This window comes from Argopecten irradians, chromosome 2 (genome assembly GCF_041381155.1).
Source record: "Argopecten irradians isolate NY chromosome 2, Ai_NY, whole genome shotgun sequence".
NCBI classification, from domain to species: Eukaryota; Metazoa; Mollusca; class Bivalvia; order Pectinida; family Pectinidae; genus Argopecten; species Argopecten irradians.
The window spans coordinates 51,269,427-51,289,378 of NC_091135.1; the positions used below are offsets into that span (position 1 = coordinate 51,269,427).

General features: G+C 35.6%; 1 protein-coding gene across 1 annotated transcript in view; it reads left to right on the forward strand.

The window, feature by feature from the left end:
* Positions 1–19,952, forward strand: part of LOC138315848 (uncharacterized) — a 78,470-nt gene that overhangs the window by 51,408 nt on the left and 7,110 nt on the right. Inside the window, exons 32-37 of the mRNA XM_069257149.1 lie at positions 4,349–4,494; positions 5,109–5,173; positions 5,615–5,896; positions 9,594–9,890; positions 11,816–11,931; positions 15,169–16,031. Of these exons, the coding sequence (XP_069113250.1) occupies positions 4,349–4,494; positions 5,109–5,173; positions 5,615–5,896; positions 9,594–9,890; positions 11,816–11,931; positions 15,169–16,031 (1,769 nt within the window). The remainder of the gene's footprint in view (positions 1–4,348; positions 4,495–5,108; positions 5,174–5,614; positions 5,897–9,593; positions 9,891–11,815; positions 11,932–15,168; positions 16,032–19,952) is intronic.

Consider the following 19,952-nt stretch of genomic DNA (forward strand, 5'->3'; position numbering starts at 1 on the left):
TCAGTGGTGGAAATATGCCGAATTTGCATATTTCAAAATGGCCACAAATATGAATAAAACACAAACAATTCACATAATGTTTTTAATTATAAGCAAGATTCTGTGGCAATATGAAAGGCTTTTTTTATTTTTTCTTGTCCAATAAACCTTAATAAAGTAAAAAAAAAATATTTCATCTGACCCCAGACTCATTTACATAAATCCAATATGGCGACCAAAATGGCTGCCTTTAACAGCTAAATTGCTAATTATGAAATAGACAGTTCTAAAAATGCACGTCATCTTCTAGTTGAATTATATACATCACAAATGCAGTACCACTGCTCAGAACTACTGACTGCATGTTCACTCATCAAGGTTTAAATCAATTGGAGTAGAATTTCCACAACTAGTGACCCTGCATTCCCCACAAATGTCTGAGCACAGAAGTCTGTGCTTTCGGCATGTGCATCTATTTGTACTGCATTGTTTTTTGGAGTTACATCTGAAGATTTCAAGGAGCTCCTGAGGTGCTGGTGGCTGATCTGTTTGTCTAGGAAGATACTGTCCCTCATCAATGCGCCATCCCCATTCGATAGGAGTCATGGTTTCCCCTAAAAGCCCTTTCCATTCCATAATTTGATAATATACCCGTAGACTGTGGTATTTCGCTGCTGCAGAAGTTGGTGGTAGGACATGTGGCTGTACGTGTGTCGTGCTTGAAGATATTTTCTCACAGAAACGCCTGTATCGAAGTGTATCCAAACTGATATCCGTATCGGCACCATACAAACACACCAAAGCCTTCTCGCCCGCTAGTTCTATCTGCCTCTTTTCAACTTGATCTGTTTGGTTGAAAACACTAGCCTGTTCCCGGAATAGCTGTTTGTCTTTTACATTCTTCAACGCAAGGCAAAGGCCTTTTCCGTCTGAGGTGGATCGCATCCTTTGTATCACAGCCTAATACAGCGTGCACAAACAAGATGAAGTGGCATACAACCATTCCCAGAGCACGCTTTGTCTTCTGGATGTTCCAAACTCGGTTTTTTCGAGAGTTTGCTTTACATTCAGGTGCAAAAATCACCATGTGGGATTGAAGGTCAACATGGTGAATGAGCAGGATCAACAAGTCGGTATCATCACCAACAAGAACGGTGTCTTTTGTTCCAGCAGACTCCACGACAGTTTGTACAATTAGTACATCGGCATCACCTTTGGCGTGATAGACAGTGCACCCAGCGTCTTGCAGCTTTTCACTAAGCAGATGAATGAACCGTTGTTTATTGTCCTGATTGGCGAGGAACTCCTCCTTTCTTGAGGTGATAACCATGTCACTAGAGAAGTTAACCTTCGGACCAACACTAGCTCCTGTCCGTCTGAGGTGGGTCGCATCCTTTGTTGATGGACCGTCTTCATATCCATCAAACACAACAACAGCATTTCTGTATTTTCGATTTACATAGTCAACATACAATGCACAAACACTGCTGTAGGTTGTCGCTCGTGGCCATGGAATACGGTGCAATAATGCACCCCCATCTAAAACATACTGAACATCATCCGGTGGTTCCTGTTGATCGAGCTTTGCCAGTTTCCATATTGCATCAGCCAGTGCTGGTTTATTCGCTTGCAGAGGAAGGGATGAGGACTCGAACAATGCTGCTGGATAGCTACACATTTCGTAGCTGAAGAGCGAAGGGAGTTCACCAATGCGGTCCCAGCAGTTACCAATCTCTGAAAAAGTAGTTGCGGGTCGACCTGAACAGATTCGTCACTTATCTTGATGGAAGATCTTGCTCCAAGTGTGATCGCCTGCTTTGACTTTTTAAATACATTGTCCTGCACATCCTTTCCAACCATGGATTCCAAGATCTCAGTACCCACACTATGTGATCTGTCTACATTAACTGAAGCTTCTGCTACAACACTATGTGCAACACTACGCAACGTCTGGTCTGAACTGAAGGGATTTCGATCTTGAAGGTAACCGAGGGGCCCGAGAGTATCCTTGACATCCCTCACCTGCCTAGCATTCGACATTTCTTTGTGCTGCTCGCTGGTTTCATATTTTATACCTGTGAGTTGCATGGCATCATTCATATCCACACGAGCAGGCATTGACATAAGCCACACGAGGCGTTGGGTTTCTGTCATACCTCTACCTCTGGTAAGCCCTCCACTGGTTTTTACACTCCTCATCAGGACCTGTTCTATGATAAGATCGGTCGACAAGCCAGCCCAATAACGATCGCTTCGACGAACAACATGAAATCCTTGTGTGAACTTGTCATAGAGCCCAGAGGCAGCAAAGTATGGTAACATGTCGTGAACCGATTGGAGATGCAACACCCAGTTTCCTGTTCTCTCGGCTTTCAAAAAACGTCGCAAAATGTCCACCATTTCCATATACTGCAGCCAGAGGGTAGCCGTGCGGCTTGACATTGAATTCTGCTCAGTTTTCATTTTATTCACAACTCTCTCCAGGACTTCTGAGGAACAAACTTCTTCCTTTGTTGTACTGCCAGACATCAAACCATCATAAAGTGCCCGTATCTCGCTTAGGTCTGGTTCTGCAATAGTTGAACAAGTTTCCTCATTCTCAGCAGTCTGGTTAAAGTATATCACAAGGTAGACATTTAGTCGCTCAATTTGGAAAAGGTAGTCAGAAAAGAACCCAATTTGTCAAATACATTTGCCACGGGAAGTACGTATCATATTTTTGAATTATCAATTGGTAAATGCAAAAGTTTTGTTCGATATCAATGAAACAAGTGCCATTCTGTTGGCCATTTTGTCTGCCATCCTGGAAATATGCTAATTAAGAAACCAAACAGATTACCTTAGTTAGCTGAAATAAAGATTTCATTAGTTATTGATGTATTTAATTCAATTGGACTGCAATAAAATTGCTAGACATCAAATAAAATACCAATGAATATAATATGATTGATTTTTAAGCACAGTTGGCGGCCATATTGGATTTATGCAAATTATATATACTTCCACCACTTGCACCTTTCTATACTTTTGATATGTTGTTCTAAGGACCTTAGAGAAATGCATAGCAGTGAAAAAAATTCTGTTGCAATTTGTTTGAGGTTGAGCCTATTTTTTGCTTAGATTTCCTGGACTAATATGATGTAATATCATAGAGAGGTATGATTATAGGCCGTTTATTAGCTTGTACATCATGATGGCAGTAATTGCAATTTGTAAGATTAAATGAAAAAATGTCCAAGTAAGTAAGTTTGCTTACGAAACGCGTTCTTGCGTCTTAATGTGCAAAATGTTATGGTCGTTGAATTTGTTAATCTTTTTCACATGGATCATTTATCATATAACTGGACCTGGAATTTTCTTTTTCGTTTCTTCTTATCCACAGTCAAACTTTGTACATAAGATAATATATTATCATATTTTATAAGATATATTATAAGATGATAGCATTACATACCTGATTATGGAATATTCAGATACAGAAATCTGAAATAAATTAGTTCTCTTTTGGCTGTTTCAATGAGCAGAGTACAATAGGTTAAAACTGTTAGTAGTATTAATAAGGTAGTGTTTTTGATGGTTTAACGCATTTACAATTGATTTTTCACAATAGACAACCATCAATTTTGATTAAAACCCAATTTACAACCGAGAAATCCCCCAACAACAGTAATGACAATCAGTATAGACATGTTTTCTTAGGTCAGGATGATATATTGTCATCATGCATCGTCCGTCGTCGTGCGCCGTGCTCCGTGCGACATCATCCGTGGGAAAACTTTTCATTTCAACGATATCTTCTCACAAACCAAAAGACCCAGGGTACTGATATTTGGCCTGCATCCTGTTTCGATGAAGGGCTACCGAGTTTGTTTAAATGAATGACTTTGACCTACATTCAAGGTAATCTTTAAATGATTTATCGTGAATAAATACGAGACCTAGAGACCTGATATTTGACTTTTGGCATGTTTACCTGACAGGCTACCACGTATATAAAGAATATTGAGCTTCAAGGTCAAATTCATAAAATATATCCAAAACTGGACTTCTTCTATTAAAGAGTATTGCCTTGTTTTTCACCACCTTCTTTAAGGTGTTGTATTTTGCCAATAGTCAGATGACCATTAAGGCCCTTGTGTCTCTTGGTTTTATTATAATCATTATTATTATTCATATGTCAAAGCTAGCTGAGAAACAAATGTAAAACGGTAACACGCCACATTTAAACAAATCTGCTCTATTTTCGTTTATACAATCTATCATTATTGTATCTGCGTGTCTTGTTGTTGAACATCCAACAAATCGTTGTTGTTAATAAATAGTTTATATGCAAAATAGAAAAAAAATCATATGTTTATGCTTGTTGTAGAGAGGCTTTCGAGGAATTTATGGAGGAAATAAAAGCGAGACTTATTCCTGCTATAAAGGTCATGAAACTAGAACAAACAACGAAGAAAATGGTGAAGAGGTCATTGCGCCTTATGGTTAAAAATAAGAGTCAGCAGACCGGAGAGAGTATGTATATTAAACTCACGAGTACTTAAACTAATCGATTGATACAAAACATGTAAGATAGCTTTTAGTTTCTTTCACAACATATACATTTTGAAGGTGAAATGTGATATTATATAATTCTTGATTATTGTTATATGATCATATACATCGATATTGCAATTACTTATCGTTAGGTTCATTTATACGGAAGCGTATAAAGCTCACGTAGGAAAACACTTTTCAGGATAACCGAAATGTTTTATTTACTATCTGGCGGCCGCCAAATAATTATATGACGGCCGCCACTTCATTTATCTGTCAACCGCCAAATAATTATATGGCGGCCGCCAATTAATTTATTGTTCAACCACCAAATAACTATATGGCGGTCGCCACTTAATTTATCTGTCAACCGCCAAATAATTATATCTCGGCTGCCACTTAAAATTCTGGTTTATAGTTATCTAGCGGCCGCCACTTTATTATTCCGGCCGCCGCCAAATAATTATTTGTCGGCTGCTAGATAATTTAGTGGCGGCCGCCAGATAACTAATATAGATGGAATTTCTAGATCTGAAAATATGCGTTCGGTCCTCTATTAAAAAATACACTGCAACGTCGGAATTTCTTTATAGATTCTAGGAGACGAAAAAGATCTACCGAGGATAACAATGTAATCGAAGCGCTCTCCGTGGCGGATGTAAGTGTAGTTTTGTAGATGAAGTATGCTTTCTATTTAAAATATCATAATACAAGAGGGGCATTCCCGAAATAGTTTTAATGAAAAGCTTTTATATTTTGCAGGCTAAAGAAAATGTACGTAATAGATTTGTTTTGTTATCATAATTTGTTTTAAATGAAAATCAATATTTGCATTTGTAATATTATTTATCTAATTTAGGGACGTATTGCAAATACTGTTTTGTCCTTATATGTCTTAGAATGCAATTTTAACTTTCAAAAGAATACATTTGGTCTTCAGGAAGAAATATGTCAAATCAAATCGTCAAGAACTTAACCTACAAAGTTTACTTCATATAAATACAGTATATTACATTAATCATATAACCCGCTTTTACTTCTGTGTCATAGACATTCACACTTTAGTCAAATATATATACAGGTGATACCTTCTTTTTAGGCTCAAACATTGTTAGATGGCCTAGTGACAGTATACAGTAATGATACTGCAGAGACTTTATCAAGAGAGGACAGTGATGATTTCGTAGATACACTCGAAACAATCTCAGCTAGGACATGTGCCAACGAGGCCATTTTCCCTGGTAATGACCCAATCTATCTTAATACAAATGATGTGCTTCTGATGGTCAATGAACTTGAAGCTGACAGTCGGGAGTTCAATATAACTACTCACAATATGACATGCACTGATTGTCCAGAGTTTACTCATCACAGCGCACAGGTTGGTAACATTATTTTTATTGTATTTTTACATGTTAACTTGAAGAGTATTTGATTTTATTGATTTAAAGAAAAATAAGAAAGCGGCATTATCATATTTACTTCATAACAATAAGACCGACCTTTTTAAGATTGAAAATATAAAAAGTCTTATTCCTTTAGTTTTCGCCATTTCGGTGTTTATATCCATTAGAGTTATACAATTATTTAACCTTAATACCATCTTTCCGTTTTACCTTTGTTTTGTTTTCCATATACGCATAATAATGTATTGGTAGTCTGCGATATCGATGTTGTGTTTTACCCATTATTTGTTTATAAATCTAGCTCAGCGGATTTTTTTACAAATACATATGAAATGTGCTATTTTGGTTACAAGCATGACACTTGGTATGCTTCTAGATAAATATATTATAGGTAAATTAAGATTAGGAGCTACATGAAATAATGTCTATTTTTAGCTTAAGGCGCCATTTAAGAATTTTCGCTAAAATAGAAAAATCGATATAACAGTTAGGATTGTCAAATTTCAGTTAAATGCTGCAAAAGAGGTTCCAAAATGCAGGAAATGATGCGTGTGATACGATAAATCCCAAATGATTAAATTTCAATCCAACCAGAATTCAAAATACCACCAAAAAGGTCAAATTAATTGCATTTCCCAAACTCAGTGTCCAACATTCAACATAACCTATTTTTCAATTCTTTAGTGGTTTATTGTTTTCGACATGGTCCCAGTACCATTCCACAATAAGCAAGAATTTTTTCGAATATTGGACGCATTTCCGGTTGTGCCATAGTCAAAATCGACGCCATATTGAATTTCCGCCAAAACTTAAAAAATACCATAGTCATTTATCGATTTTTTTATTAAGTTTTTATTTGGAATCGTTTTTATCACGCATAACGAGCATTATCTTAAAAATAACGAAGGTGGTCATTATTATATATATGTATACTTAGAAACATATGCGCCATTTTAAATTCATGGGTACACAACATCTGAAATAACCACGATTTCTTTAATATTATGTTTCACGAAACTGGCTACATCGTTTTTTAGTCTAGATCACACAAACTGTGCGATATGGTTACCTGCACATATTATTAATATGGCTGTACTGTGAAAATGCATCCAGAAATAATAAAGGAAACTTCGCAGTGCACAAAACGGTCATTTTCGTCCATTGCAATTGACCAGACTCATTAGCAAACCAATGCTATAATCAAGAGTGAACGAGGTGGTATTGAATTTGTACCAAATCCCTAATCTTTGAGGCTTTTGATTGTTGCAGGACCAGAATTAGTCATAATCACAACGGAATTCGGAACATCCATTAAGAACCACAACAAACATAAATAAACACAAATAACAAAAAAAGTCATCATAAAACTCGTTCATAGGTCGTGATCTTGTAAGACTCGACACAGGGACATAGCCGACTCGCTAATAGTAACACATTTCAGAATTCAGAATAATGACAATGGAAATTTAAAGGCAACCAACATTTTAGGCCTTCACTAAAGATCACCTCGTGGACACATCAAACGCAAATGCAGAGCCAGTAAGCCAAACTGGCTAAATTCAGTCAACCATCCGCAAGAGAGACATCTTCAACAAATTTGCAAATACATATGTATCCTGATTGAAGAAATAATCACTTTTCTTAAGACTTTATATCGCTTGCCGGTCAAACCTAGCTGAGAACCACGCCTGCCCACCATCACTCTCTCAACTTAAGTAAGGTTTGAAATCTGATCTTACTACCTCGAGACGTATGTGGAACCTATAGAAACAGATGATTTGACGGAGCAGTTATAGTAAACATTCTCAGATAAATTTGTGTCATAACTTTTCAAAACTACGCAGAATATGTTTTTCCAGTCCAGTCTTATCTGTACAAGAATTGCTCTCGCCCTGCAATCATATGGAAGGCAACGCGAGGATGATCCTCCATATGACAGACGTTGTTAACGAAGGGTATGAAAAATTCCCATTAAAAAAGTGGACATAGATGCTGTTGCCTTAGCAGTAGCAGTTATTACCAAATTCCGCTAGTGACCCTGATAAATCATTAACCTTTCCATTATTCTATGCCTACATCTGATGTGACGCTGTATCAGCCTTTAGTACACAAGGCACGAACACAGCTTGGGATACATGGAAGATATACTGAGAAGCAAATCAAATATTTCTAATTACATTATAACGGAGACAAGAGTTACCAAGTGAGGTTTTTAGTACATTAGAGAATTTTGCACTGCTCATGTATGCTAAAACTTATGCTAAAACCATAGGTGAGGCAATACTTGAAATTTTCATAAAGAAAGGCAGAACACTGGACACGATCCCGCCAAATACAGGTGCTTTTGAGCAGCACACGAAAAGTGCAACATATCAGGGAGTACGTTGTTGAGAAAATGCAATCAAAGCGACCATGGATTTACTGAGCCCTGACAAATGGGGATGGTCATTGAGATAGTTTGAAGCCGCTATGGACGACGGTACCGGTTTCATGCCAGAGTAAGGGTGTTAACTGTAATGTGTGAAACTGTGGACGAACTGAAGTATCATCATGTCGACATAATGTTAAATCGAATTAGGTCTTGTTGAATGTGAAACCTGCGAGTGGACTCCAGAGTAAGTGAAGAGAGATATATATCAACATTTAACACATAGACTGACAGAAAATGTTTGCATTGTAGTATTTGGAAGCGTGGTTGGTATTCTGCGGTCGCCTTTCACCCTTCAAATTCCACAAGGATTCGTATTTCTGTGACAGGACTGCTTAAAATCCTTACCCCAATAACAAACCCAAACGCAAACCCTTTTACGACCGTTAGTTTTTGTTCGTGAAGTCGAATTAAGTTGAATTAAGCCTCATTACTACAATCAGATTCCAACTATACATTTTTTTTAAAATGTGGAACATGCAACTTGTGAAGTCAGCTTAGTTTTAACAGACAGACTGGCATTAAATGCTTAAATTATTGTATTTGGATACTTACTTGGTGATCTGCTGTCGCCTTTTACCCTTCATATACCACAATGATTCCCGTAAATTTCTATGAAAAATCTGCTAAAAATCCTTACTACCGTCATGCATATGAAATAATATCTGATATATTTCCGTCGAAAATTGAAACCAGGAGTTTCTTTGGTGAGGTTGATGACCCTAACTGAGTGTCTTAGTCCACCCTTTGTTTAAACTCGGACATGATCCATATCGGTCAATGATATTTGATGAATATTCCAATCAAAATTAAAGATATAATTCTTGTGAATATATTATACAATCGGTCTTTATCAATTCATAAATTGAAATGTAAATTGGTCCTATATTGCGTTTTGCTGACTCAGCATTTTGTTGTTTTGGTGGCAATTATGCAAATTGTTACTTGATAACATATTTTCGGTTTAAACTAATACGTTATTCTACCATTGTTTGGTATTTTTAGTGAAAATGAAAATAAGAAGGTTCATATATAAAAAGGAAATTGATATTTTTAGTTTTTGTAGCGAACATTCTGAAAAATGGCCACCATACTTGTCAAGTAATTTTTTTAAGTGGCTCCTTATCAGAAATCACTTAGAACATGTTTCTTGACATATATGCCAAGTTTCATGTTTTTAACCATAATAGCACAATTGTGTCACCAAACCGCCAGGCTAATCATCTGCACTTTGTTTTTTTCAGATAAATTACAGTCCTATTGCACATTACTTGTCGGAATGGAACTGCACCGATTCTCTGACATGTAATTCTGCATGCTTTGTAACCGGCGTAATGTACAAAGACTTTTTGTTTGGTGGAATGGATACCATAGATCAACTTATATATGACAGCTCGGATCATGTCAGCGACATATATTTTGCGAAAGCATACAATCCCGTTGAATTTACCGAGGTTAACCCACCATCTTCCGAAAATGGCGTGAATTTCTTAATCCCGCTGTATGTAAACTCCACTGAACTGACGATGTATGCGTTTGAGGTAATACCAGCTTAGCACTACTGTTGTGCATTTTATAAAATGGTTATGTATAATGTTAAAAGGAGCTATACTATACACTATTACATCCCGTCTATGTCTCAACATTAACGGGAAGTGCAACCAGTAATAACAGGAGATCACTCAGCTGAGGCGACTAAAACCTTTATTACTAGATATAACAATCTTTCAAAATGATCTTGTAATTGGTCTAAAATTATATTTGTTTTGAAAAGTTTTAAACCAATGCTAATATCTTGTGTCGGAAGACCACAGTTTACTAACAAAGATAGATATCCAATTATTTCTTTCGCCTTTGATTTGCATTATTAGCAGGGTGATAATTCATTTATTGTCAGAATGTTTATGATTTCCGTGTTTTGTTTTTTGTTTGTTTGTTTGTTTGTTTGTTTTATTTGTTTAGCTTTTCAGGTCATGTTTATATGTATTGATTTGATTGCTAATCAGTGTGATCATATTAGAGTAATCGATTTTAGTTTCGTTTAGATAGTTGTTTGCTAACAATAGTATTGGAGTGTATATAAAAACCATATAAAATGGGTGCATAGTATGCCATTTACATCTAGGTATCATGGGTACTGCATTTTTGAACAGAACATTGATATCCTAAACCCCTAATAATATGTTTATAGATAGCATGCAAGACAGTTTGTTTCAAAATTTCCCGTACATTGATTAGTAGAGATAGCAACATTACCTATATCACCTGTCTCTGTCACCATGTAGACATTTTGTTTTGACTGCGCATCCAATAGAGTGTGTTTTAGCAGAAACACATATTAGAGACATTGCCAACCCCAACATGTTAACGAAGTCTCAAGTGACCTATTCTCATTGCCTTTTGTCCGTCGTCGTCCGTCGTGCGTCATGCGTCATATATCTGTAAACAATTTACGAGTTTGACTTATTCTCCAAAACTGCTGAAGCGATTTCAATGAAATTGAGCACAAACCTTCTAAGGCATAAGGCCAATCAAAGTTGTGAATTATATGATCCACATCCCCCAGGGGACTGTGGGTGGGGCCAAAAGGGGCAAAATCGACTAAAATTTCTAAAACACTTCTTCTCCGTTCAGATGAGGTAGAATCAATGACTCATCATAGAAAGAAAAGTTTTGATGTTCTTTACACAAATTGTGAATATTATGGCCCTAGGGTCTCTCGTTTCCCCCTAGGGAGGGGGTTAAATTTACTATAATTTATATTGGGAAAACGCATATTTGAGCATTATTTGGTCATTTTTAATAGGAATTGAGTTAAATGTTGCCACACTTATCAGTATAAGATGACCATTGGATCCTTTTAACAAATTGTCCATGACTGACCCCCAGGGGCCTTAGGGGCGGGCTCAAAAGGTGTCAAATAGGTTTAGAAAATCTTCTTCTGAAATTCTGGAAATTGTAGAATCAAATACTCTTCATAGATGGAGAGGTCCTAAGGTCCTTTTCAACAACTGTGAATTATATGACCCTGGGGTCTCACGTTTCCCCCTGGGGAGGGGGTGAAGTTTAAATAATATCTTAATTCAAATACTAATAAATCAAAATGCACTTCCGGCTTTGAATGTCTGAATTACCAAAGACCAGGTAAAGTTGCTTGAAAGAATACGCTTAGAATAGTTAACAAAGGGAAAATGTCTATTAACCGGAGATATATCTGCCGTCAACAAAGACAAAAAAGGAGTCTCCAATATATGTGTATATCTTTTCAGTGGCTTTTGTTCCTAAATAGATGTAATGAGACAATCAAACATATACAACAACGTATAACTATTGTAACTCGAAATGAACTTTATATTACCAGTATTTCCACTATAATATCGGTGTAATACTCAAAAGGATAGGGATTAAAAAAAGACATTTATTTATTTTAATATCAAATATGTAAGACACTGTTTTCTTTATTTAGTGCAACATGTGGACGAATAGAACTTGGTCTCCGGATCCTTGTATGCTGAACGGAGCATATCTGATCGAGAGTGTCCCTTACGTATTATGTTTGTGTTCCCAGTTTGGATATGTCAGGTAAGAACGATGTCCATCCAATTGACACAAATAACAAATTACTGCATCATCCGTATATGCAGTTTCGGATGTTTAATCATCTTCTCAGCGCAGATGTTCCGAAACAGATTGCAGAGCTTGATAATCATCTAATTGGTAACTTGATGCTTATGCACACATCCTTAACCTGTCTAGGGGCCGCTTAATGAATGTTGAAGTTAAAACAATGATACAAAAGGTTTTAAACAACATTAAATAGAGATTGATAAAAAGGGAATACACAATATAGACAATACAATGTTAGTATCTTATACAAGGCCCACAATATAGAAAATACAGGGTTAGTATCTTATAATATATATAATACAGGAATAGTATCTTGGCAAGTATCTTAAACTGGGTTGGTATTTCACAATATAGAGAATACAGCGTTAGTATCTTACAACATAGAAAATGCATAGTTGGTGTCTTACAATAAAGAAAATACAGGGGTTTTATCTTACAATATATGGAATATATTAGTAGTATATCTCTAAATGGAATATAAAGGTTTGGTATCTTATAATATAGAGAGCACAGGGTTGATATCTTACAATAGAGAAAAAAACATGATTAATATCTTACAATATAAACATAGCAGGGTTAGTATCTTATACTTTAGAGGCCACAAGGTTAATATCTTATACTTTAGAGGCCACAAGGTTAGTATCTTATGCTATAGAGAACACATGGTTAGTATCTTATAATATTAAGAATACAGGGTAAGTATATGATACTCTAGAGAACACAGGGTTAGTATCTTATACTATAGAGAACGCAGAGTAAGTATCGTATACTATAGAAACCACAGGTTTAATATCTTATACTACATAGAACACATGGTTAGTATCTTATACTACATAGAACACAGGGTTAATATCTTATACTATAGATAACACAGGGTAAGTATCTTATACTACAGATAACATAGGATTAGTATCTTATACTATAGATAACACAGGGTTAGTATCTTATACTATAGAGAACACAGGGTTAGTATCTTATACTATAGAGAACACAGGGTTAGTATCTTACACTATAGAGAACACAGGGTTAGTATCTTATACTATAGAGAACACAGGGTTAGTTTATTATACTATAGAGAACACAGGGTTAGTATCTTATACTATAGTACTATAGAGAACGCAGGGTTAGTATCCTATACTATAGAGAACACAGGGTTAGTATTTTATACTATAGATAACACAGGGTTAGTATCTTATACTATAGAGAACACAGGGTTAGTATCTTATACTATAGAGAACACAGGGTTAGTATCTTATATCATAGAGAACACAGTGTTAGTATCTTATACTATAGAGAATACGGGGTTAGTATCTTACACTATAGAGACCACAGGGTTAGAATCTTATACTATAGAGACCACAGGGTTAGTATCTTATACTATAGAGAACACAGTGTTAGTATATTATACTATAGAGAACACAGGGTTAGTATATTACACTATAGAGAACACAGGAGTAGTGTCTTACACTATAGAGAACACCGGGTTAGTATCTTACACTATAGAGAACAAAGGTTTAGTATCTTATGCTAAATAGAAAACAGGGTTAGTTTCTTATACTATAGAAACCACAGGGTTAGTATCTTATACTATAGAGACCACAGGGTTATTATCTTATACTATAGAGAACACAGGGTTAGTTTATTATAATATATAGAACACAGGGTAAGTATATTATTCTATAAAAAACACAGGGTTAGTATCTTATACTATAGATAACACAGGGTTACTATTTTATACTATACAAAACACAGGGTTAGTATCTTATACTACAGATAACACAGGGTTAGTATTTTATACTATACAAAACACAGGGTTAGGATCTTATACTATATAGAACACAGGGTTAGTATCTTATACTATAGATAACACATGGTTAGTATTTTATACTATAGAGAACAAAGGGTTAGTATCTTATACTATATATAACACAGGGTTAGTATCTTATACTATAGAGACCACTGGGTTAGTATCTTATACTATAGAGAACACAGGGTTAGTATCGTATACTATAGAGAACACAGGGTTAGTATCTTATACTATAGAGAACACGGGGTTAGTATATTATACTATAGAGAACACAGGGTTAGTATCTTATACTATAGTACTATAGAGAACACAGGGTTAGTATCTTATACTATAGAGTTTGGTTTGATTAGTTTTACGTCCTATTAACAGCCAGGGTCATTTAAGGACGTGCCAGGTTTGTTGGTGGAGGAAAGCCGGAGTACCCGGAGAAAAACCACCGACCAGCGGTCAGTACCTGGCAACTGCCCCACATGGGATTCGAACTCGCGACCCAGAGGTGGAGGGCATGTGGTAATATGTCGGTACATCTTAACCACTCGGCCACCGCGGACCCATACTATAGAGAACGCAGGGTTAGTATCCTATACTATAGAGAACACAGGGTTAGTATTTTATACTATAGAGAACACAGTGTTAGTTTATCATACTATAGAGAACACAGGGTCAATATCTTATACTATAGTACTATAGAGAACACAGGGTTAATATCTTATATTATAGGGAATACAGGGTTAGTATCTTAAACTATAGGGATCACAGAGTTAGTATCTGATAACAAATGTTTGTTTTTGTGCGTGGGATAACTATGTTTTGTCAAGTCATCTCAGCTTTCCGTACACCAATATAAGCTCGGGTGTCAAATTAGAAAAGATTCTGCATGCTGTGGAACAAATCACGTGAACCGTATTGGATAAAAAAACTTCGTATTGACGGAAGTCCTTTTTGGTCAGTAAGACAACTGAAACATTTTTTTTGGTATTTTTGCATGGTTAGTTAAGCGAGCGTTGAGAGTAAGCTACTAACTGTCAAGGCTGTTGCAGTTATTGTGTTTATACAGGTTGATAAACAAAAACAAAAATTTGTCTTGCTTTCAAATATCCTCGCATAAAAGCTAGCCGCTCGAGAACGAAGAAGGGAAAAAATAATGAACATACCGCAACAAAACGTAGAACATGTATCCTAGGTATGACTTCTTATTTGTAACCGAACTGGCCAAGAATTACTACATTGGTTTTTAGTAATAAATGAACGTAAAGTTAATCATGAAAATGTTTATTTTATTCATTATATGGATAATAAGTAATAAGATATATTGACACATTTGTTTTAAACTAAATACATTATTCAAGTATATTCACCACATTATATTTGTTTTCCTACTCAAGTATTACAATGAATCATCTTGAAGAAAGTACAACCACTGCGGATAGTGTCACCACAGAAAACGAAACATCTACTTACGGAAGTGTAAGTACCACCGTAGGAATAGAACGCTCTACTTCAGGGAGTGAAAGTTCCACCTCCGGAAGTGAAAGCTCTACCTCAAGGAGTGAAACTGCATCCTCGGGAAGCGGGAGCGAGAGTGCTACCTCGGAAAGTGTAAGCTTTACTTCGGGGAGTGACAGTGCCACCTCGGGAAGTGAAAGCTCTACTTCAGTGAGTAAAAGTTCTACCTCAGAAAGTGAAAGCTCTACTTCAAGAAGCGAACGTGCCACCTCGGGAAGTGAAAGCTCTACTTCAGGGAGTGAAAGTGTCACCTCGGGAAGTGAAAGCTCTACTTCAGGAAGCGAGAGTGCTACCTCGAGAAGTGAAAGCTCTACTTCAGAAAGTGAAAGTGCCACCTCGGGAAGTGAAAGCTCTACTTCAGGGAGTGAAAGTGCCACCTCAGGAAGTGAAAGCTCTACTTCAGGGAGTGAAAGTGCCACCTCAGAAAGTGAAAGCTCGACTTCAAGAAGCGAACGTGCCACCTCGGGAAGCGTAAGCTCTACTTCAAGGAGTGAAAGTGTCACCTCGGGAAGTGAAAGCTCTACTTCAGGGAGTGAAAGTGCCACCTCGGGAAGTGAAAGCTCTACTTCAGGGAGTGAAAGTGCCACCTCGGGAAGTGAAAGCTCTACTTCAGGGAGTGAAAGTGCCACTTCTGGTAGTTACAATTCTACTTCGGGGAATGACGATGCCACCCCTACGAGTAGCTCAACTGTTCCAACAACAACAACAACAACTGCACCACCTGTTTCAACGCAATCTAAAGGTAAACTAAATCTTTACTGTTTACTGGTATGTTCGCCAAGGTATTTGCTGTTCATCCTTGGAAAAGTCTTTTATGACAATTATAAATATAGATAAAATTTGATTGTTTTAAATGATAATTTACTTTCTAAAAATCAATATAGCAGTTTAAGCACAGATTGGTTTCTTTCGTTGTATAATTGTGTTCTCTCCAGACGGCCTGGAACATTTAAATAGTGTTATGTCTCAATATAAACACGATAACATGATTTGGAATTAATATATTTTAAAATCAAATGTAAAATAATAACTAAACATTTATTGCAAATAAGTAACCTAAATTTAATGTCCTTTATTTTGACATATATTTTAGTAACACATTAATTAGTAGAAGTTATTGTGTTTTTTATTGAAAATATTAAAATGCCTATCGCATCGATAAGATAACAGAATTATTTCAAAAGAAGTTAATTTCGTCTAATAAGTTATACTATCAATCATTTTCAAATGTGAATTGGAAGAGGAGGGGTATATTCTACCCGAGGGTCACAAACTGTAGTAATACCCGAGGATTGACGAGGGTTTTGCAACGTTTTGTGATCCACAAATGAAAGGGTATTTTTCCTATCGTACATCGATGTTATTATTAAAGATTTCCCCCGTTTTGATGTTTTTGAAGAAAATCACATAGGGCTGGAAAGTCTCGTAATGGAGTCACTTCCGATACACGCGCTGGATAGAAACAACCCCACGTGTTTCATTGCCACAACATTAAAACGATGTAAATGTGCTCGATTTCATCGATTATTTTGACGATCAGAGTGCGGTAAACATTATTTTCATTTGATATTCTCTATATTATTTAGAGACCAGCTTGACATCATACAAGTGATTAATAAATAATTTCATAAACGCATCCATATCGGGTTTTTTGGCCTTGCTCACATCTGCACCACAGGTGCTCGATTGCGAAAAGTTTTATGAAAAAATGGGTATTTTCATAAATATTTTCGCAATCGGGCCCCGATGATTTGTACTGTGCATATTCAATCCGATGTAGACAATAGTAATATATCATTTGTGTGCCATATCTTACAATTTACACATTTAATTCAATTTTATCAGATACATGTATTACTTTTACTTTAATATCTTACCATATAAACACGTAATTTTTTGTGATTGTACTTTGTACTGGGGGCTGCTGCTATGGTTTACATTCGTGTGTGAAGCAAATAACATGTGATTATACTATGTACTGGGGGCTGCTGCTATGGGTTACATTCGTGTGTGAAGCAAATTACATGTGATTGATGATAGTTTCAATCTTTATATAAGTAGGTTTTCATGTATATATTCATACTTTGCTATTCCCAGTTGTTGTAACTACCATCTTGCAGACATTTCAAATATCCTATAAATAAAAGAAGGTAAAAATATAGAATTCTTTAATAATATGGAAACTGAATGTACACATATCCTTATGCATTTTTGCATATTACCTTTCATTTCAAAATAATATATAGTGAATAACTTAAGATTGTATCTAACGGACATAGATACTAAGTTAAATGTATTTGCTATAATAATATTTACAACAACCCAGAGCAGGGAGAAAATAACATTTAAGCATAGATAACATAATGCTAATATAAATAACAAGTTGCACAGATTAAGAAGACGAGAATAAGGGAGAAAATACAAAAACGAAAGACATAAAAAAGAAAGAAGAAAAGAGTAACTTGCAAGATGAGTGAAAGAAAGAGAAAAAAACAATAAGAGCAGAAAAAACAAAGAAAAAACCCGAAAAAATTAAGCACAGAACATTTTATACCTGGTACTCTCTCATATATACCGGATATACATTATTATTCATACACTTTTTTTCTGAAGTTTCATGTGTTCAGGTTTATATATATACATATATTTCTGTCATTTACATGTTTCGATAAAATGTCCTCTTTGACAGGCCCCATGGCAATGCCATAAGAACCAGAAACCATGAATTTATTCTCTACCTTGGTTTAACTGCTTTATTTTCTAAGTAACAGCAAGAATTTTCTCTTCATTTACTGGCTACATTTTGTTTACTTTTCCATCAAGTCCTTAATCAAGTTTTAATGATGTTGAAAACAATTTTACTACAAAAATATGACTAATTATGGTAAAGACATCTTTGAAAGTATGATTTCATTTTAATAAATCACTTAATGTATCAATTATGATGGATATTAGACATACATGTGTCTTTTAAGACTAAATATATTATCATTGGCGATTCAATGCTGCAATATTGAAATTCATTCTTTCAAATATTGCTGTCATGAACATTATTTTATTGTTTCATTAATCAATGTTGAAGGATTTGTTATAAGCTTCAGAAATTCATTTTTATCTGTCCATATTTTGTGATCTGACAATGTCTTTTTTAAATTAGCTTTAAGATTTATTCTTCAAAACAAATAACGAATGTTGTCTCACAGGAGTTTGAAAAGTTGTATATAAAATGTTATGGTGCTTTAACATACATATATACATATACAGCTAAGCTTATTTCCGCAATATTTAGTATACATGTACGTAAATGTACAGGGATGTATACTTGATAGCAAAATATGGGCTTGTAACTTTCAACAATCTGTTGATTTTTACACCACTGTATGTATGTATACCAGTAGGTTCCATTCATGGGGTAGGCCTAGGTTAATAGACTCATACACTGAAAACACCAGAAAGAAATTTACTCCAGTGATATTGAAAATATTATTAAGTAATAGATTTTTCAAATAGTAAATTTATAATGGGTATTTGTTTTCAAGGGCATTTGAAATTTCTAGATTAATTTCTTTGATGAGAGCAAAGGCAAAATAATTTTTAAATAATAACAGAATTACTATAATTTTTCAACTTTAATATTCACTTTAAGTATATTGTTTGTGCTGTGATTTTTTTCTAAATTAACCTGAAATGCACTAAAGTATTATAACTGTATATACAATATAGTAAAGGAAATACAACAAAAACCTGTAGATGCAAATATATATGGTGCATTATTTGTTTGGGCCTGCAGGTAGGGCGTTAGAATTGTACCTGCTGCCCCTATTGCATGATCGTAACAGGCGACTAAATTTAGGATCTTATCTTTTCTTTTCTTCCTAACGGACTTTATCTTTCCTAATGCCTCCCTTGGCACCGCCTTACTTTTGGCCTTGAGTTGAGCGTTCGCCCCTGTCAGGAAGGCTCTGGGTTCTGTCCCCTGGCCGAGACACATCAAAGTCTATAAAAGTGGTAATTTCTGCTCCTGCTTAGCGCTCAGTATACAGGGAGTGGGACGACTGGTTCGCCCGTTGTCAGTCTAATGTGACCGGATGGAGTGTGTTGCTTGGTGTCTTCGGCGGCATGCTTCAGTGATATAGCACTATAAAAAGGGCAACAGTTCCACTATACAAGAAGACACAACATAAATATACCGCAGTCTCCCAAAACACGCACCTCGCACAACATACACGCAACACACCGCATGCATGGGAGGCCGTCCTTACATGACCATAGCTGTTAATAGGACGTTAATTAATCAAACAAACAAACAAAACAGCATTATTTCTTATACATAAATTATGAAGTAATTCGTACGTGCACAACTAGCAAGGAATTAGGAAATGACTAGCGAAATGTAGAAATCCCTTTTCTCCTCAGTTTTTTATGTGTTATTCAGAAACTCTTAATAAATTTATTTTTAGCTCTTGGCTTTATAGTTCAGTAATAATAAACATGTTATTTTCAATGTGATGCTATGTAAGATATAAATGGATTAGAAATACATATACTTCAGTATCTTAAGTCATCTATTCTACATAAATATTATGTCATATTTACACAACACAGTTAATACAATTTCAATGTATATGAAGGTTAATTAACATAATACAAACAATTTATTTAA